The sequence below is a fragment of the Canis lupus genome, chromosome 10 (genome assembly GCF_003254725.2).
Source record: "Canis lupus dingo isolate Sandy chromosome 10, ASM325472v2, whole genome shotgun sequence".
Classification (NCBI taxonomy): Eukaryota; Metazoa; Chordata; class Mammalia; order Carnivora; family Canidae; genus Canis; species Canis lupus.
The window spans coordinates 65,867,953-65,889,318 of record NC_064252.1 but is presented as its reverse complement, the minus strand read 5'-3'; the positions used below and the strand labels follow the sequence as shown (position 1 = coordinate 65,889,318).

The following is a 21,366-nucleotide window of genomic DNA, read 5'->3' as shown; positions in this document are numbered from 1 at the left end:
ACCAAAATTTAAAGAAACAATACTAATCCTATACACTCTTACAAAAAATTAAAGAAAAAAAGGAAATCTACGAAGCCAGCACTCTCTGATACCACGCCAAAGGCACTGTAAGAAAGAAAAACTACACACCAGTGTTCCATATGAACATGGATGCAAATTTCTTAAAACAAAATTTTGGCAAATTGAGTCCAACAGTATGTTAAAAGAATAATATATTATGAGCAAGTAGGATTTATCCCAGAGTTGCAAGGTTGATTTGCAACAACCTTTGATTGATCTACATTTGTAGATCAATCAATTTAACCCAAGATATTAATATGTTACAAAAGAAAAACCATGTGACTATTTTTGAAAGGTGCAAGAAAAGCACATAACAAAATCTAACTTTTGTTTCATTTCAAAGTAGGAATCGATGGGAACTTCTGCAGCCTAATAAAAATACCTATGACAAACCAACAGCCAACATCATACTTAGTGGTGAAAGACTGATTATCTTCCCCCTAACATCAGAACAAGGGAAGGGGGATGCCTGGATGGCTCAGCAGTTGAGTGTCTGCCTTTGTCTCAGGGCGTGATTACAGAATTCTGGGAGCGAGTCCCACATCAGGCTCCTCGCAGGGAGCCTGCTTCTCCCTCTGCCTATGTCTCTGTCTCTGTGTCTCTCATGAATAAATAAATAAAATCTTAAAAAAAAAAAAAAAAAAAAACAAGGATGTCTGTTTTCATCACTCATATCCCACATTGAACTAGAGGTCCTAGCCAGTACAATAGGCAAGAAAAAGAAACAAAAGGCATCCAGATTGGAAAGGAAGAAGTAAAACTGTCTTTATTTACAGGTGACATGATTGTCTATGTAGAAAATCCTATGCAACCTACAAAAATAGCTACTAGAATTAATAATGAGTTTGCCAGTTTCAGTGTATAAAAGCAATGTAAAAAATCAAATTATATTACTTCATACTAGCAATAATAATGACAGATAGGATTTAAAATATAATACCAGTTACAATTCCATCTAAAAATATGAAAATCTGGGGATCCCTGGGTGGCTCAGCGGTTTCGCGCCTGCCTTTGGCCCAGGGCGCAATCCTGGAGTCCCGGGATCGAGTCCCGCGTTGGGCTCCTGGCATGGAGCCTGCTTCTCCCTCTACCTGTGTCTCTGCCTCTCTGTCTCTATGTCTATCATAAATAAAAATAAATCTTTAAAATTAAAATTAAATAAATAAAAATATGAAAATCTTAGGAAAGAATAAGACAAAAGATGTGCAATAAAAACTAAAAAAACATGGGGAAGAAATGAAAGAATACTTAAATAGAGATATACTGTTTTCTTGCATTGAAATATTCCATATTGCTAAGATGTACATTTCCCTCATGATCTATAGATACAATACAATCCTAGTGGGCTTGAGTGAAATAAGTCAGAGAAAGACAATATCATATGGTTTCATTCATATGTGGAATATAAGAAACAGTTCAGAGGACCATAAGGGAAGGGGGGTAAACTGAATGGGAAGTCATCAGAGAGGGAGAGAAGTCATGAGAGACTCTTAACTATAGGAAACAAACTGAGGGTTGCTGGAGGGGAGGTGGATGAGGGGATAGGGTGACTGGGTGATGGGCATTAAGGAGGGCACATGATGTGATGAGCACTGGGTGTTATACCCAACTGGTGAATCACTGAACACTACATCTGAAACTAATGATGTACTTACTATATGTTGGCTAACTGAATTTAAATTTTTAAAAAATCCCAGCAGGCTTTTTATGTTATACATTATATTACCATATATGTATACATTATACCCTTATGTTTATTTTATATTGTTAACTTTTACATTAACAATATAAATGTAATTTTTTAACTGACAAGCTCACTCTATCATTCACTTACAATGCAAAAGACAGGGCAGCCTGGGTGGCTCAGCGGTTTAGCACCACCTCCAGCTCAGGGTGTGATCCTGGAGTCCCAGGATCGAGTCCCATGTTGGGCTCCCTGCATGGAGCCTGCTTCCCTCTCTGCCTGTATCTCTGCCTCTCTCTCTCTCTCTCCTTTGTGTATTCTCATGAAAAAATAAATAAAATCTTTTTTAAATATTGCAAAAGACAATGCAACAATTCAGCTTTGAAATGTGGAGGGCTACCTAACTTCAAAACTTAGCATATAGTTATAGTAATCAAGACTGTGTGGTATTAAATTCAAGATAAACAAATAGAACAACAAAATAGAGTATACCAAAAAAATATTTGCAAAGTACAAAGGCAATTTGATGGGGAAATCAAAGTCTTTTTGACAAATGGCCATGGAACAGTTAGATATCCACATACAGAATACAACTTTGACCCACATCTCATACCATATAAAAAAAACTCAAGATAGATCACAGACCTAAATCTAAATAAAACCTAAAAGTATAAACTTTTAGAAGAAAGCAGCAGAAAATCTTTCTGATCTTGAGTTAAGCAAAAAATTCTGAGGTATAGCACCAAAAGAACAATCAATAAAAGGAAAAAAAATTGATATATTGGATCTCATCAAAATTAAGAACAGTTGCTTTTTGCAAGACATTGCTAAGAGAAAAAAAAAAGACAAGCCACAGACTGAGAGTAAATCATGTAAGTCAAACACATTTGATAAAGGATTTATATCCAAAATATGTGAAGAAATCTTAAAACTCAATAAAAAAAACAAAATAATCAAATTTTGTAAATGCAAGAGATTTGAACAGACCACTCACCAAAGAAGATATACAGATGACAAACACATGCAGAGATGCTCAACATTGTTATCCATTAGAAAATGCAAATTAAATCATAATAAAATACTGCTAAACACTTACTAGAACCTTTAAAATTCAAATGACCAAATCAAGTGTTGGCAAAGATGTTGAACAATTAGAATGTTTTCATTCATTGCTGGTGGGAATGTGAAACAGTGTAACCACTTTGGAAAATAGCATGGCAGTTTCATTCAAAGTTAAATATACACCTAACTTTTCATTCAAAGTTAAATATACACCATGTGGCCCAGTCATTTCATTCCTAGGTGTTAACCAGAAGAAAGATGAAAAACCATGGGGACGCTCGAGTGGTGCAGTTGGTTAAACATCCACCTCTTGGTTTCTGATCAGGTCAGGATCGCAGCGTCAGGAGACTGAGCCCCCTCATCGGCTCTGCACTCCATATAGCATTTGCTTGAGATCCTCTCGTCCTCTTCTTCTGCCCCTCCCTCTTGTGTACTCGCTTCCGCTCTCTCAAATAAATAAATAAGTCTTTTTTTAAAAAATGAAAAACTTATGCCCAAACAACAAGTTGCATGTGAACACGCTCAGCAGCTTCATTTGTAATAACCCCAAACTGGACACAATCCAAATGTTCATCAACAAATGAATGGATAAACAAATTGTGCCATATCAATACCATGAGATACCACTTAGCAATAGAAAGAAATGAACTATCGATACACTCAATAGCATGGATGAATCTCAAGATAATTATACTAAGAAAAAAAAGCCAGAACTCCTCTCCACAAAAACAACAAAAAAACATGATGTATGATTCAATTTATACAAAATTTGAATAGAAAAATGCAAAGTGATCTATAGTAACAGCAAATCAATAGTGTCTGAGGATGAAGACAGAATAGGGGTAATTAATATATTTATCATCTTGATTGTAGTGATGATTTCATGACTGTATACATAATTATGATATTATATATCATAAATAAGTGCTACTTATTTTATGACAATTATATCTTAATAAAACAGTTTAATCCTAAGGCTCCTAAGTAGCTCCTATCCAACTAGTCCACTGGTTTTCCATAACCCTGACATTAGATTTAGGTTTACTCTCTGGAGGAAGTTAACAAAGGGCCTGGGCACTGGAAGACAGAATGCCCAAAAGATGGCAAGGAAATTACAAAAAGAAACAAATAGGAAAGTCCACATACTGAAGGCTGAGACTTACAGCCCTGCCCACCTTGTCTCCTGGAACCCTGGCAACCAGGCCTATCACATCCAGGCAGAAGACTGGAAAACTCTTCTCTAAGCTATCTTATTGGCTCAAGAAAATAAACATTCTGACATTGGGGGTTCCCCGAAAAAAAAAAAAAAACAACAGTATAGCCAGGTAACCCTACAATGAGGCTCACAACAAACCCCATCTGTGAGATCCTGAGGTCAGAGCTTCTGATTGGCTTTTTAATATCCCCCTCTTGAACATGAGCAGACAATTAAAATTAGAATTTGTCCTGAGAACATGAAGAGATAGAAAAGGTGCTTAAACCTTTTCTATCCCTAAAGCTAGGGAACATTATTAAAATAGAGAAATTATTGTATGCTTTAGGGGATGTCATTAGAAAAGGCCAAAAATAATTTGCCCAAGGAGCAACAATTTATGCCCGTTATTAGGATATGCAAAGATATACATCAAAAGAACCAGCTGGAAAAAAGAAGTAGTTGCCTCTTGGGAAGAGAAAATAGAGACAAGGGAATTCCTATAGCAACAAGAATTGAAGGACTCCATTTAAAATCATGTGCCTATGTAACTTTTGTAAACATTGTGGGAAGGGGGGAGTGTAAGAAAATCGATTAGAAATGAATAAAGTTCTTGAAAAGTCAAAAGATGACACGTTTGCCAAGACATTCCCATTTTTCATCTATTAATAGTGCTTGTTTACTCCCCAAATGTCTGTTTGGCTAACTTTATAATGGATGTGTCAGACTGACACCTCTCAAACCCACCCATCAACCTTAACATCACCTTAGTATGAGACGTGGTGTCCTCCGCTGGGATCCAATAGGAAGTATGAAGCACCACCTATGAAATATCCTTGCCGAAGAAGCAAAACAAAAGAGGGGGATCGCTGGGTGGCTCAGCAGTTTAGCGCCTACCTTTGGCCCAGGGCGAGATCCTGGAGTCCTGGGATCAGATCCCACGTTGGGCTCCCGGCATGGAGCCTGCTTCTCCCTCCTCCTGTGTCTCTGTGTCTCTGCCTCTCTCTCTCTATGTCTATCATAAATAAATAAATAAATAAATAAATAAATAAATAAATAAATAAATAAATCTATCTTTTTAAAAAAACAAGAGAAGAACTTAAATCTAATCAGGTCTCTTATCTGGGTTTCTCAAAATTCACATCTGGGAACACATAGTTCTTTCTCATATGTATAGATGTTTAGCAACATCCGTGGCCTCTACCCACCAGATGCTAGTAGCATCACCCAGTTGTGACAACCAAAAAAAGTCTCCACATGTTGCCAAATGCCCTTGAGGTGAACGGAGGTGGGGATCTCCTCAGTGTAGAGAACACCTGCTCGGGCAGCTGGGGTGGCTCAGAGGTTTAGCACCTGGCTTCGACCCAGGGCCTGATCCTGGAGACCTGGGATCCAGTCCCACGTTGGGCTCCCGGTGTGGAGCCTGCTTCTCTCTCTGCCTGTGTCTCTGCCTCTCTCTCTCTCTGTGTCTTTCATGAATAAATAAATAAAATCTTTAAAAAAAAAAAAAAAAGGAACAACTGCTCTACATCTAAGTACCAATTCACAAGAGATGGGGTGAAGACATATGCTAAAGGACACCAGCAGGACACCATCTGGTGGCTCAGCAGTTTAGCGCTGCCTTCAGCCCAGGGTGTGATCCTGGAGACCGGAGATCGAGTCCCACGGCCTGCTTCTCTTTCTACCTGTGTCTCTGCCCCTCTCTCTCTCCTCTCTGTGTATTCTCATGAATAAATAAATAAAATCTTTAAAAAAAAAAAAAAAAAGGACACCATCCACCAAATTCAGAATGTGGGAAACTCTACAGGTCGGATGACCTACCTTTCTCAACAAATAGAAGGTGTTGGGGTGTGCATGCGAAGAGGGACGATCGCGGTTTATTTTTTTTTTTTTTTTTTTTTTTACGATCGCGGTTTAAAAGCACCTTTTTGAAAACCAACAAATGCGCCGTGTGGACGTGTCTGGATCCCGATTTAAACCACAAAAAGGGGGGCGGAAAAAGGAAAAAAATTAAACCACAAAACGGCATTTCTGATTCAACTGGAGAAACTAAGGACGTGTTAGGTATCACGATGTTGTTAATATTGTGAGTGTGACACTAGGACTGTGGTCATACTGTTTTTTTACTTTTTTTTATTTATTTTTATTTTTTTTTCATACTGTTTTCTTTTTTTTTTTAAAGCTTTCTGTTGGAGATCCACACTGCTGTATCCACAGAGAGGGCGGTATAAAGCCCGTCTGCTTGCAAAACGGGGAAGGTGGGGACTGGGGCCAAGCAGGAACGTCACACCCCACACCTGGGTGGCTCGGGCCCTTAAGCGTCTGTCTTTGTCTCAGGTCCTGACCCCAAGGTTGGGCTCCCTGCTCAGGGGGGCGTCTACTTCGCCCCCTGCCCCTCCCCACTCATGCTCTCTCTAGTCTCTCTCAAATAAATAAATAAATAAGTAAGTAAATAAATAAATAAATAAACTCTTTAAAAAAAAAAAGAACATTACAACAAAGACAGTTATAGAGACTGAATGGTGGGTACGTGGGTGCTCAGGCACAGTAGTCTCCCTCCTTATCCAGAGAAAACGGTTTCAAGTCCCCCCCTCCCCCGTGCATGCCTCAGAGTGCAGGGAGTACTAACCCCTACTCATGCGTACCTATGACAAAACTTAGGGACTCCGGGGGGGGCGGGGCGCTCAGCGGTTGAGGGGCCGCCTTCGGCTCAGGGCGCGATCCTGGGGTCCCGGGTTCGAGTCCCGCACCGGGCTCTCCGCGGGGAGCCTGCTTCTCCCTGTGCCCACGTCTCTGTGTCTCTCATGAATAAGTAAAATACTTAAAAAAAAAAAAAAAAGCAACTTAGTTTGTAAAATAGTCGCAGTAAGAGATTAACAATAAAAACTAGTAATAAAAGAGAACAGAACACGCTGTAATCAAAGTCACGCAAACGTCTCTGTCTCTCCAAATACCTGACTCCGGAACACGCCCTTCTGCCCGCGACGCTCTGAGAGGACAAAGTTACCACGTGATGGGGCGACGTGAGTGACGTGAGGGACGCGACGTGACGCGACGTGACGTGATGTGCACGACGCAGGCGCGTGAGGCAGCGTGAAGCTCCTGCTGTGACCTTCTGGTGACTCCTGAGGAGGGGCGCCCCCGTCCGCAGCAGCTGACGGGGGTGACGGAAGCTTCCAGAGCCCCCGCGGCGGAGGGGTGCGGGGGATGCTGCGCCCGGCTCTCTACTCTGGGTATGTTTGAAATTTTCCAAAATAAGAACTTAAAGGGAAGAGGTAAAAAAAAAAAAAGAAAAAAAATCTAAGAAATTAGCAGGGGCGCCTGGGGGGCTCGGTGTGTTGGCAGCTTCCTTCAGCTGGGGGCGCGGTCGGGGTCGGGTCAGGGCAGGGTCGGTCTAAAAGGGTCTGCTTGGCGCGCGCTCTCTCGCTCTCTGTCAGATAAATAAAGTCTTTTTTTTTTTAATTTTTTTTAAAAGAAGAAATTAATAAAGTAGGACTTCGTGGGAAGCACGTGGACTGGGAGTCCTGAGTTCGGGTCACGCCCCGGGCTGCTCCACTAACCGGCCCGGCCCGTGTGAAGCGGACAGGTCCCTTGTGGGGCCTGTGGGAGGACGGGTCGCCGCGGTCCGTTCCAGGTGAGGCTGTCAGGGATGCGGCGGCCTGACCCGAGGAAGGGAGCGGAGCAACGGCTTCCCGAAGTCTTGAGCTTGCGGTGGAGACGCTGGTGGTGAGTTCCGGCCCAGGGCGCGCTGGGTCTCCTCCGGAGCCCCTCGACTAGCTTGCAAGCAGCGAGGTAAACTGCCTGGAAACGTCGTCGGAACGTTCTGGATTAGGAAGTGCCTGCGGACCCAACGACCCAAGGAGGCTTGCTAAGCAGCTGCGGCTTGTTAAGTCGTCAGGGAAGTGTGATTTACACGTCTGTATTACAAAAGGGCTTATTTTCAGCCTTTCCAAAAAACAGAAAGAGGGAAGCATGCCTAATAAGGCGGCTGGCATCTGAGGCAGAAGTTGGCTCTTCCTTATCCTCTCCTTTCCCCTTCTGAGCCTGCACCTGCAGGTATATGCCCTGCAAACGTGCGCCTGAAGCCCTCTGTAGGATTGGAAAGAAAGAGCAGACAGGGGTGGAGGAAACCAGTACCTACCACCTCAAGGGGTGAAGAAACGACAGAAGCGCCGTTTTCGTCTCCCCACCCCTGCCGGGCCCTGCTGCCACGAAATGTTCTGTTCACGTGGGACTGGCTGCCCAGTGCCACAAAGGAAACCCTTATGAGAGGGAGCTCCTTGAGATGCCCTTGGAAACAGCGTCCCAGAGATCTCTGTGCCCTTGCCCTGAAGAATGAAGAAAGCTTGCCCTGCATCATCCATCGTGAAGGGAAGGGGCAACTCACACTCCAGTTCCCTCCTCGGCACCCCACCCTGGGCTCCCAACTAAAACCTCAGCTGCTCTTCCTCAGCCTATCACAAGGGCCTGTGAACAGCCTTCGGCCTGCACGGTGGTCTTCCACCTTGGTCCCCTTTGCTTTAGGCCTGAACCTCTTGGCCTCTTGGACTCAGCATCTCTCCAGTCTCCCCAGACCTCTTTTGTTACTCGGGGGCACTCCCAACCCCTGTGGGGACGGCTGTGGGAAGTGCAGCCCCAGGTAGTGGATCCCCCAGCCTGAGGTGGGGAGGCGATAGAGCAGCCCCAGGAGGGGTGAGGGGATGTGGTCCCCAAGTCTTGTCCACCGGAGTCATCAATCGAGGCAGCTCAGCACATAGTGTGGAGTCAGAAGCCAACGAGGATCCTGAAAGGCAGAGAGAGCCTCAGGTAGCCAGCAGAAGGTGAGCCGGGTCATTTCCGGAGATGAAGCATAAGTGCCTGAGGTAGCTTTACACCCCCCCCCCGCCCCCCCCCAACAAAGTTGAACACAAGTAGCACAGGGATAAATTCTCCTGAGAAACTACCTAATCTCTTTCAGATTGAGCTGCTGTGTTAGTTTGGACGTATTTGGTTGGAACAGAATGCTTGGCTAACCGTGGTTTAAGCAAGAAAGGCGTTTTAATATCTCCAGCAACGAGAAGCTTGAAGTCGAATCCTGTCTGCCGCGGAACAGCAAGAAGATGTCAGGATGCTGGACTGCTGTCTCTACAGTTCTCCTGGCCTTTCTCTCGTGGTCATAAGATGGTTGTCATAGCTCCAAGCATCACATTTTCAAGCGCTATCACCCAAGACAAACAGGAAGGAGAGAGGCAGACCTCTCCGTCCACTATACTCTGTTGTCAGAGCAAACAAATACTTCCTCTGAGTCCCCAGCAGACTGAGTCCCATACCTGCCTGTAGGCAAATCACAGGCAAAGAGAAGCGGTGTGACAGACTTGGCTTAGACCACGTTCGAAGTCTGGACCTTTCTTCCCTGAGCAAATGCTGCCCTTTGACACCTGAACAAAATTTGAATCATTCGCATGAAGAATTGGGTGGGGGTAGGAAATGGAACCCACAGGGTCTATCACTACGGAGGTCCTCTTTGTCTCCCTTGTTTGAACCTCCTCCCACCTCCCCAGTGCAAACCACTTTTATCATTCCAGACTTTACATATATACACACACAACACACTGAAGTAGACAGTAGGCTTGGGGTATTTAATAGACTTACGGTAGCGACACACGTGTGTGATAAACATGCCATCCTACTTAGCATCTTCTTGCAATTTGCTTCGCCACTCAATATATCTCAGTGATCCATCCATATCAATACTTATTGATCCATTCTACTTTTGCAACAGCTGTATAGTGTTTCCTAGTGTGGACATATCACAGTTTATTCAGGTACTTCCCTACTGATAGCCTCTTGGTTGCTTTTAGAGTAGCTGCTAAGCACTTCTGTGAATAAATGCACAGGATGTTCTCCTGTTGCCCCTCCAGATCCATCTTCCTCTGCCCTGTGTTCAGATTGCTGATCACCATAAATAGCATGAGCCAGCTCTCTTGCTCTCTGGCATCTGGTTGGGTGAAGCCTCTGTGAGTGGCAGGAAATCCGAGAATCTCAGAGAGAGAAGTTAAGAGTGTTATCCCCCTCGTTCACTTCCTGCCAAGCTGCAGGTTGGCATGTGTTCCTCTACTGAGGCCACAGCTCCTGTCCAGGGGATGCGCATCCCTACAGCTAAAGCTCTTAGGGGACTCCAGTATCCGCTCTTGTCCCCCTGCTACTTCAGGCCCAACAGTGGTAGCATTTCTCCCTGCTGCTGACAGTCCCCCTCCAGGAGCTGTCTCCTGGATTCTGATTGAGCTGATGACATTCATTTAAAAGAATAAGAACCATGAAGACCCAAACTTTTCCATGCATGGCTCCATTTGTCTACTAATTTGCCTCACTATTCCTCCTAGTGTCGCCCCTTCCCAGCTTTTACTTTCATCTCCTCTTTATCACTTGGTCTCTGTGTAAGCAGCATCCCAGATGATCCCCACCCCAATCCACTCAGCTCCTGGACTCGACTCTGCATGTTACCCTATGAGGACACTGGGTCCTCATCCTGACTGCCCTGTCCTCGTGTGGGGAACCCACTAGGTTTTTAATAGGCAGCTGCTTAATGGGAGCTAGAAAACATTCTCCATTCTCACAAAGCAGGACCAGGAATATGCGTGTGGTCTCCAACTACAGGAATGTTTCCCCAGAGACATGACAAAAGCCCAAAGGCTCCCTCTCACCTCTCTCAACTCCCTTACACTTCACTTCTTGCTTCCTCTTTTTTTTTTTTTTTTTAAGATTTATTTATTTATTTGAGAGAGAGCAGGGGAAGGGGGCTGAGGGAGAGGATCTCAGCTGTTGGGTGGTAGAGTCAGAATTTGAACCTTAAGTTACTAGACTTCACAGCCCCTATTCATTTGCAAGGAACTCTGGAAATTGTTGACTAGTTACTAAACTCATCTCAGGGCCTAAAGTAGAGAAATTACTTCATGTGGAGTTTAAGAGGAAGCATGAGGTAAGCCTGGGTGGCTCAGTCAGTTAAGCATCCAACTCTAGGTTTTGGCTCAGGTCGTGATCTCATGAGTCTCTTAACCAGAAGAGTTCTGACTCGACCACTCAACAGCTGAGAAGCCTCGTGCAAGTTATTTATCTGTTCTTGCCTCCATTTCCTCATTGTAAAGTTGAAATTGTAGTATTACTTACCTCTTAAGTTGTTTTAAAGATACATTAGATGTATCTAAATATATATCTCAAAGGTCTTAACATAAAGCCTAGTCTGGGGAGAGTCCTCTCATACGTGGTAATAGATATTATTCACTCAACACTATATAAATTGCTGTGGAAGTAAAAGCCATGGTCCGATCCTCAGAGAGCCTGCAGTCTACACTGGAAGATGAGAAGAGCATTAATGAACAACACAGGTGACCCTATATTTTTAAGGAGCAAGTTATATGGCATGAGTTCCAGGGCAACAGTATTGGGATGGTTCTTTCGCATATCTGACCTTTCATGTTGCCTGACAGGTTCCTGAAGGTAAACACCAGGCATTAATGCCTCTTGCATGCCCAGGGCTTAGCACACAGGAGACATTCGAACAGTCTGTCTAAATACCAAAGGAATACTTGGATCACACATTAGAACAAGCACCTCATTCTTTACAAAGCACCTTGAAACTGAAGCATCATTTCATTCCCATAACAACCCTGTACGATAATTACTATTGTTATCATCTGAATTTTCCAAAATAAGGAAACTGGCTCAAAAAGCTTATCACTTTAAGTCCCACAGGCATTTTATAGTAGGAATGGTCTGGGACCTAAGACCTTTGACCATAAATATGGAGCTTCCTCCTACAAAGGGCCATACAAGCTCATAAGCTAAAAAAAAGTCTATCCTCTGCCAAATGTCTTTTTCTGCCTCCAGTATGCTCTCTTTCTAAACCTTTCTCTGCTTTCTTTAGTTGATGCTGCTGGTTCCATCCATCTTCCTTTAGCTAAAAGAAATCCAATTCATTAGGATTTCTTTTCAGGGAGGCAGAGACTCTACTGTTTATCCAAGCCCCTATCAGACATATAAATGCACAATATAATCATTAAACTCTGAAATACATGATACAGTCATAACCACACACAAGCTGGGATAAAGCTCATTACCTCCAGTGGGAGATACTGAACATGCTTAGTACTCTTTCCTTACAGGGTCAGGGCAGAATGTTAGCTCTCTGGTTAGGAGAAATGTTTTATTTTGCCCAGAAATTCTTCTAAAAGCCATTATGTTATTGATAAATCCTAGGTTATTTGTATGCTTCTGAATGCATTGGAAAGCAATGTTTTAAAAAATTTTTGTTTTATCATGGAAAACACTGCACACCCTTTGGGAAAGAAAATCAACCAAAATGAAGTGTGTAGGGGTGCCTGTGTGGCTCAGTTGGTTAAATGTCTTACTCTTAATTCCGGTTCAGGTCATGATCTCAGGGTGGTGAGATTGAGCCCCACATTGGACTCTGCACTGGGCATGGAGCCTTCTTGAGATTCTCTCTCTCTCTCCCTCTCCCTATGTCTCTCCCTCTCACCCCTCACCCCACCCCCAACTTGTGCACATATATGCAGGCATAGTCTCTCAAAAAAAAAAAAAATTAAATGTGTAAAGTAAAAAGTGAAAATGCTCAAGAAAATTAGAAGACAACCACAGACTGGAAGAAAATTTTTGTGAAAGCCATACCTAATATAGAACTGTTGTCCAAAACACACAAAGAACTCTTACAACTCAACAATAATATGAACAACTCGATTTAAAAATGGGCAAAAGACCTGAACAGACAACTCACCAAAGAAGATAAGATGGAAAATAAGCATATAAAAAGATGTTCAACATCATAAGTCACTGGGGAATTGCAAATTAAAACAATAAGGAAATACCACTATACACCTATTAGAATGGTCAGATCTAAAATGCTAACAGCACCAAGTACTGGCAGGGATCTGGAGCATGGAATGGAATGAAAATGGAAACTCATTTGTTGCTGATGAGAATGCAAAATGGTACAGCCACTTTGGAAGACAGTTTGGCAGCTTCCTACAAAACTATACTCTTACCATACAACCCAGCAATTGTGCTTCTTGGTATTTACCCAAATGAGCTGAAAACATGTCCACACAAAAACCTGCACATGGATGTTTATAGCAACTTTATTCAAAACTTGGAAGCAAACCAAAATGTCCTTGCCAAAACTTACAAGCAACCAAGATATCCTTCCGATGTGGGTTCACTGTAGCAAATGTAACACTCTGGTGGGGGATATTGATAGTAAAGGAGGCTGGAGAGGGGTGGGGCTGGGGATATATGGGAAATCCTTGTACCTTCCCTGCAGTTTTGCTGTTAACCTAAAACTGCTCTAAAAGTCTATATCTTTCAGAGTGAAAGTGATTTCCCCTCAGCTTCCCATGCGCAATCCCACTCCCTATATGCAGTTGTTGTCAAATGTTTATTATATTTTCTTCCAGTCTTTTTTCTCACACACACATAATGTATATGAATATGTAAGGCCTTTTTTAAAGGTCAGCACAAGGTCTGTATATACAATAACAGTGTCTTGTTATAATAGTGGAAATACTTCAAAGTACCTAGTTGTTCAAAATGGGAAATTGTTAAGTAAACTGTAACAAGTTGTTAATTTGTTATACAAGTTGAACAACTACATAATGGAAACTACTTTGGGCTCTAAATAATCTAGACAAGGAGGAGGAATGGCACCTCTAGAGAAGAGTAGAGGTGATGGTGATGGTGGTAGTGGAGGTAACAGTGGCAGTAACGGTCATAGCTGTTGTAATAGCAGCAGTAGTAAGAATAAAGTAGTAGTAGCAGTAGTTAGAGTAAATAGTGGTGGAGTAAAGTAGTAGTAGCAGCAGCAGCAGTAGCAGTAGTAGTAGTCATAGTAACCATAATAGTAATAGTTAGAGTAAAGTAGTAGTAGTAGTACTAGTAGTAGTACAGTCAGAACCGGATTTAAATTCCTGTCTTCCTATTTAAACAATTACCAAGCACTTGCCAAACCTTAATTTTTTTATCTGTACCGCAAAAATACTAGTGCTTACTACTAAATCAATTAAATTGAGAGAATGTATGTAAAGTCCTCAACAAAGTGTCTGGCACCTAATAGATGCCACAGTCCCTGCTCAAGGGTAGACCCTTTTCTTGGTGATCAAGTCTAGCACAAAGTCAGCAGTAAAATAAATGCTAGCTGAGTTGAACTGGAGTAGAATGCTATAACTTTTTAAAATCAATATTGTATTTAGAGACATGATGTGAGGTTTGGGATATCAAGAAAGACAAGATTTAACAGAGGGAATGAGGCACTGACACAACATAGAATGGTCTGGGAGTTGAAGTCAGGGAAGCCTATGCTCTCCTGCACAAAGTGGAAGGACCATCACAGTGATCTGGATGCCAGAAGCTGCAGCAAGACTGCCCATCTCCCCTGATAATGAGCTTTTCTCTGTGCTGCTATCATGGCTCTCTGTTGACTCTCTGAGAGAGAAAAAAAAAAAACAAACCTGTGCCAAAAAAAAAGGCAGAAAAGTAAGTTCTGATAAAGAAGAAGGAAGGAGGGATACCTGGGTGGCTCAGTGGTTGAGTGTTTGCCTTCAGCTCAGGGCGTGATCCCTGGGTCCTGGGATCAAGTCCCACTTTGGGCTCCCTGCATGGAGCCTGCTTCTCCCTCTGTCTATGTCTCTGCTTCTCTCTCTATGTCTCTCATAAATAAATAAAATCTTAAAAAAAAAAAAAGAGAGAAGGAAAGAGGAAAGTCATTGCTGAACCTATAGAACACTGTAGGAACATTCTTTAAAAAGAAAAACAACTCTAATTTTATATTACAAATATGTGCCCATTGTTGAGGAGAAAATCATCCACAATCTTACCAGCAAGAGGAAGCTCCTGTTAAAACCTTGGTCTTCCCTCCTTCTCATGAGTCTTCTCCTATGCTGCATACATATATCATACACATATGTGTAAAATAGTATATATGTATGTGTTTTCTATATATGATATCCTCTCATCATGTCAATAAAAAGTCACCCATGACATCAGTTTTAATGGCTGAATAGAATTCCAGTGTCTGGCTAAACCATACTTTATGTAACCAATCATCCATTGTCAGATATTTGGGTCATTTCCAAAATCTTGCTATTATAAACAGAGCTGCCAGGAACTTCCTTAGAGCCATACAGTGAACTTCTGATCCTCTTTCACAGAAGGATGAAAGAGAACAATGGGCTATTTGCGAAAGTTGACTTCAACTCCAAACCACAATCCCCCTTCCCCACCCCTGGTGATACCCAGTCCTCCGGAGTCCAGCTGGAGGAATCCACGGTCAGGACCTTAGATTCCTGAGGATTTTCCCCACTCCCAGAAAGAGTGTCTGAGACTTTCTGAATGCACACAATTAGATTTGAGCGCCCTGAAACCAGGCCAGCTCTAGCCCAAACTGGGAAGCAGATGAAAGAAATCTTGGCTCCCTTTCAACTCCTTCTTCGCTGTTTCCTTTCCCTAGCACTGTCCAGCCCTCCCAAGAGGCAACTACCCAGCATCCCAAGCCCCTGGGTCCAACTCTCCCCATCTGATCCCACTAATTTCTACAGCTGTGACGACAGCCAGACCACACCTTCTGCTAATGTACACTCTTCAAGAAGCTCCATTTAACATCTTGAGTCAACCGACATGCTTTGAAGTAAACACTGCAGGAAGGCCCAGGTGAGTAAGACTTATCCCTGCCCTCGGGGAGCTTATAGTCTATAGTCTACTTCGGTTTCCTAGGGCTGCCATAACAAGTGACACAAACTGGGTGGCTTGAAACAACAGAAATGTATTGTCTCACAGTTCTGGAGGCTACCAGTCAGAAATCAAGGTTTCAACAGGGCTGTGCTCCCTCTGATGGTTCTAGGAGAGATTCCATTGTTGCCTCTTCCCCACGTCTCATGGTTGCCAGTAATCCTTGGTGTTCCTTGGCTTACAGCTATACCTTTGCAATCTCTGCCTCTCTCTACCCATGGCCTTCTTCCCTGCACATCTGGTCTCTATGTCCAAATTTCCTTCTTCTTATGGGACACCAGTCACACTGGATTTAGGGCTTACCCTAATTCCATATGACCTCATCTTGACTAATTACATCTGCAAGGACCCTAATTCCAAATATGGTCAAATTCTGTGGTTTCAGATGGACACGAATTTTGGGGGGCATCCTACTCACCCCAATTCATGCTCTCATAGAGACAACGATGAATATAAAAAAAATCAGGAGCACCTGGATGACTCAGTGGTTGAGTATCTGCCTTTGGCTCAGGTCGTGATCCTGGGGTCCTGGGACCAAGTCCCACTTCAGGCTCCCTGCAGGGAGCCCTCTTCTCCCTCTGCCTGCGTGCCTCTCTCTCTGTGTCTCTCATGAACAAATAAAATCTTAAAAGAAAAAAAATCTCTCTCTCTCTCTATCATAAATAAAAATAAAAATAAAGAAAAAAATACATGTGTATATGTGTATGTGTGTGTGTGTGTGTGTGTGTATATATGTATATATATATACCAAAACTGTAGGCATCAAATTACTATCATCACTTTAAATGGACCAAGAGAGCTAAAGTATGGGGATATGGAATGTGCCCTGCAAGTATCTCCAAGTCACCATCTTGTACCTCCTAGTCTGGCTATGCCTATGAGCCAGCCTTGCTGCGAGCTCCCAAGGGACCCTCTAAAACTGCCCGTGGAATAAGGAATACTTGAATTCCTTCCAGTGCTGCTCACAAGCCCGTTTTTTTCTGACCATAAGTTCCGGAGACCGTTGTGGCAGGGAAAAGATAGAATGTAATGAATATATAAAGGCAAAACTGCAACACCTTTTCCCTGAATTTGCTGTACTTTTGGTACATTTGTCCCCTTTTCCTCTGCTATCTCAGGTTTAAAAAGTGGGAGGAGGGCAGCCTGGGTGGCTCAGCGGCTTAGCGCCACCTTTGGCCTGGGGCATGATCCTGGAGACCCGGGATCGAGTCCTACGTGGAGCTCCCTGCATGGAGCCTGCCTCTCCTTCTGCCTGTGTGTGTGTGTCTCTCTCTCTGTCTCTATCATGAATAAGTGGATGGGATCTTTAAAAAATAATAATAAATAAATAAAAAGTGGGAGGAGGTACCTGAAGCAGCACTGGGCTCTTTGAACCTGGGAGCTTGCTCGGTCCTGCCCCTGCCCTGTACTGCTAGTACAGCCGGGCTGCAGACTCCTGGTGAGACAGCCAGGAGCCTTTCTCACCAAGACCTTGGGCAGCAGTCTCTGCCTTTTCAGAGCTGATCTTCAGCCCTGCAAGCACAGGGCACAGGCTGGAATTTGAGAGCCACCCATCCCAATCCATCCCTTGGGTGTGAGAAGCCCACAGGGTTCTCTTCAGAGGCATTTGCTCCACAGCTAAATCCTCCCCTTAGACAACTTACAGGGTGACTATTGTTTCTCCACTGGTTTGTACGGATGACAGGAGCAACTCATAGCAAGTGTTTTCATGGTCCATACCTCACCATGTCCCCACACGTCCAGTGGAGACTCTGACCCTGTCCCCAGGCTGTCTTCTGTAGGCACTTTTCACTCCTGGCATGAGAGTTTTGTGTGGAAGTGCAGGAAAGGTCAGCCTTTGGGAGCAACCCTCAAGCAATGAATAACAGGAGATGGTGAAAAATGCCCCAGATTTCTTGCACTTGGGAGGAGGGGGCATAACTCTGACTTTTGCTTTCTGAGGTCTCCCAGAGGTCCCAGCAGGACTGGGCCCTGGTTGCCCACAATGTAGTCTGTTTATTAGAGTATCGTGGGTTATCTCCCTTCCCTACTTCCCTCCCTGGGCTTCCTGGCATCTCATCCCAAACAAACTACTTGCACTCAAATCAATGTTTCCAGGCTGGCTTCGGGACACTCAGGACACACGGTTGCATTAGCATGCATTTCTCTGTTGGGTAACGAGTTCCCCACAGAGAGGCACCAAATCTCACTCTTCTGAGCACTCATTTGGTCCCTGCCAAATGTTTTATATGTATTACCTCATCTCAATAGAGTCCAGCACTATCATTATTCCCATTTTACAAATTAGGAAAATGAAGCTCAGAGAGCTTAAGTCGCTTGTCCAAAGTTATGCAATCTAGAAGAAGGAGCTGAGATTTGAACCAAGGCAGCCTCTCTCTGTAGCCTATACCATTGATGATTGCCATTGGGAATGGTCTTCAGTAAATGTTTGTGGAAGAAACAAAGATGCTAGCAAGCAAACCTGACAAGAATTGGTACAAAGTACTCATTATTTGGATGCTGGGGATAGGGCTCAAGACCACTTAATTTCTTGAACATATTTAAGACCCAGTAGAGACAGAGGCCATTAGAGTGTCGTTTCCCAAATTTTAATGAGTTTTTTTTTCTATTCATTTATTGATTCAAGAAGCATTTATTGATTCCTACTGTGTCCAAGACACTGGACTAGGCCCTGTGCAGGCTACAGAGAAATGTAATGTAAATTCAAGGAGGTTTTTTTGATCCAACATCTTAGTGAGCCTGCAATGAGAGCAGCTGCTCTCTGAGCTTCACTATGCTGCAGGGACATCAAGAAAAAAGATCCTGGAAAGTCGCCCAAAAAAGACAAAGACCCAGTGAACAAATCTGGGGGCAAGGCCAAAAAGAAATGGTCCAAAGGCAAAGTTCGGGACAAGCTCAATGACCTGGTCTTGTTTGACAAAGTGACATATGACAAACTCCGTAAGGAAGTTCCCAACTCTAAGCTTATAAGCCCAGCTGCTGCCTCTGAGAGACTAAAGATTCGGGGTTCCCTGGCCAGGGCAGCCCTTGAGGAGCTCCTTGGTAAAGGATTTATTGAACTGGCTTCAAGGCACAGAGCTCAAATCATTTACCCCAGAAACACCAAGGGGGGAGCTGCCCCAGCTGCTGATGAAGATGATGCATACACAGGTCCTACCAGCTGTATGCTTTGGAAAACGAAACGTTATTAAATCAAAAATAAATAAAGCAAATTCAAGGAGTTTATAATCTGGGGGTGGAGGAGACAAAAATAAGGCAGAAGTAGTTGAAAAGATAAATCTTAAGACTAGAGCCATCAGGGATGGTGAACGGCATGGCAAAGACACGCTAGCCAAGCCACAATGCAAGGGGATTCCAGACAATTTGCTCCATCATTCTGCCCTGCCCCCTCCTCCAAGTCAAAGCAAATTGGGGGGGAAAAGGTAATGTTTACCAGGGGCAAAACCAAGGTTTAAGAGACAACTGCTGAGGATTATAGATACATGGTCATTCGCAACTGCTTTTCAAGCTAAGACACGCATAAAGGAATACAAATCACATACTTAAAGAGGTCACCTTTCCTTCAGGTCTCAAGGCTGATTGAGTAAGTGTGACTGCCATGGCTCCTGCTCCAAAAACTTGGCACCAGAGGACACTGTGTAACCGCCAGCCCTCACTGTTGTGCTTGGATCACACTGCCTGGAGTCCAGGAGTCAGACTTTGGGGATTGAAGATATTTCCCTGAAGGCTTGGCAACCTAGACCTCATTTACAGCTCCTGTTCTGGGAGAGTATTGCTTCTTTACTCACCTTCAACTTCTCCCCAGTGAGGGAGTGGGCAGGCCAGATTGGCACACAGGATGAGAAATGGAAAGAGCCCAGCCACGCACTCTGCACAATTTGCTAGAGATCAGGCATGGAAAGCCTTGAAGACTCTGGGCTACTGTGGGTAGAACTGGCTCAAAAGAACCTCACCCTTGGTGGCTGTGTCCAGACCTAAGAGCCCCCACTATCATCCAACTACCCTCAAATTAGCATACTAAGTAAAAGCAATGTCTGCTATGCAAACACAGCTTCAAGACCTACCACCAAGCCTCAACCAGTAGCTGCCCCCAGGCCTCTTCCAAATAGAAATCCTACAGGCACCATTCTTGCCAGCTCACATGGGGCAACCAGAGTTTCACAGCCATGGCTATTGGAAGTCAAAGGCTGGATCCAGGTTCCAGGAGTTTCCAGGGAGTTTTGCCATTTACTCAGCAACAGTCTGAAGCCCAACTACCACCAGCAGTTGTTGAAATGACACTTGTGTAGCCAGTGAGCCCATGTGGGGATCATATCATGGCTTTCCCCACACTCTGCCACAGATCAGGCAAGTGTAGGTAGGGGTATTGGTGTGGGTGGGGCTGTGCGTACCAGGGGCTGAGAGCAGAAGCATAAATGCTTCCCCATTTCCTCTTCCTCACCTCCCACTGTTCCTCAGATGCATTTCATAAAGCTGCTCAGAAGGTGGCCAATTCAGTAACACGTTGTTTTATTGGTTCTTCCTCCTTCCCTGTTTCACTCTCAAATAGACCGCTCACACAGAAGCATTCCTGTCAGGCTCTGCTTTCAGGAGAACACAGGCCCCAGCCCTCCGAAACCTCAAGAGATATCACACTTGGCTTCTGAAAATGAACCCAACAGAGCACAGCAATGAGAGTTTTTTCAATCTTTGCTTGTGCTTGTGTTGAATATGAAACCAGTCAAGCATTAACTCAGGGAGGTTCTCCACACATCCAGCCCAAAGAAGGAGAAAATGATCCCTCTATCTATATGAGGGAGGCACAGCAGGTGAATTCTTTTCACCAGGTCCTATTTCATTTTGTCAATTCACTAAAACTCATCTTGTGGGAGAGCCAGTGACTCACCATGTAAAAATGGGAAGAAGATTTTCATTGGAAGTGGGAGGTTTTGCACATTTGCTTACACGCACACATCAGGACATAAAATGAGGTGATATGGCGTAGCTGATGTCTGAATGCCCTCAGCTTAATGTAGATTTTAACCAAATATAGTAAGGAGGCTTCCATTTGAGAATCTAGCTCTCTTTTTCAAAGCAGATGATGGGTAAGAATAAGGGCAGGAACTAGGCAAGTGGAGAATGGGATTAGTGTTAATATAAACCTGAGAGGTAAGAGCAGACTTCTAGGGAGGAGGGAAAGAAAAACCTCACACCCACTCCCCTTCGCGTGCCAGTCCGACCATAATGGCTTTCAAAGTGACATAGAAAACACCTAGTAATGTACACATCGTCAGGGGAAAGGTTGAATTTTATTTAGGTGTGAGAACTAAGATTACAAATAGTAAGAGGAGTTGTGTCTAGTTTTTAGCACCTGTCACTGATTTAAAAATCACATTTTAGGCTTAAGACTTTGTTATAACATCATTTTTTCCTAAATTAAAAAAAATGTGAAGACTAGAACAAAACAATTACTTCTGAGTCTTCTGAAAGGCTGTGATTCAAAAAATAATAATTAAAAAAATATTTTCTTCATGCCCTCACCCCCAAAGGAGGGGCCATGAATACCTCTGACCGTCCAGCTCCTGAGCACCTTGGCACCCAGTGAGAAGCATGAGCT

At 43.6% G+C, this 21,366-nt stretch overlaps 1 protein-coding gene and 2 long non-coding RNA genes across 3 annotated transcripts; 2 read left to right on the top strand and 1 right to left on the bottom strand.

Moving 5' to 3' along the window:
- Positions 1–707: 707 nt before the first annotated feature.
- LOC125755970 (uncharacterized) lies at positions 708–7,429 on the bottom strand. The gene is made up of 4 exons (XR_007413656.1): positions 6,953–7,429; positions 6,644–6,818; positions 4,896–5,013; positions 708–3,253 (listed from the first exon to the last, which is right to left on the bottom strand). It is a non-coding gene; the product is annotated as an uncharacterized LOC125755970 (long non-coding RNA).
- LOC112673721 (uncharacterized) lies at positions 7,082–16,415 on the top strand. The gene is made up of 3 exons (XR_003145019.3): positions 7,082–7,231; positions 15,493–15,692; positions 16,156–16,415. It is a non-coding gene; the product is annotated as an uncharacterized LOC112673721 (long non-coding RNA).
- Positions 16,416–17,906: 1,491 nt separating this feature from the next.
- Positions 17,907–18,961, top strand: LOC112675429 (40S ribosomal protein S25-like). Its single transcript, XM_035696584.1, has 2 exons — positions 17,907–17,923; positions 18,553–18,961. Exons 1-2 carry the CDS (start codon positions 17,907–17,909, stop codon positions 18,959–18,961), a joined length of 426 nt encoding a protein of 141 aa, XP_035552477.1.
- Positions 18,962–21,366: the final 2,405 nt, after the last annotated feature.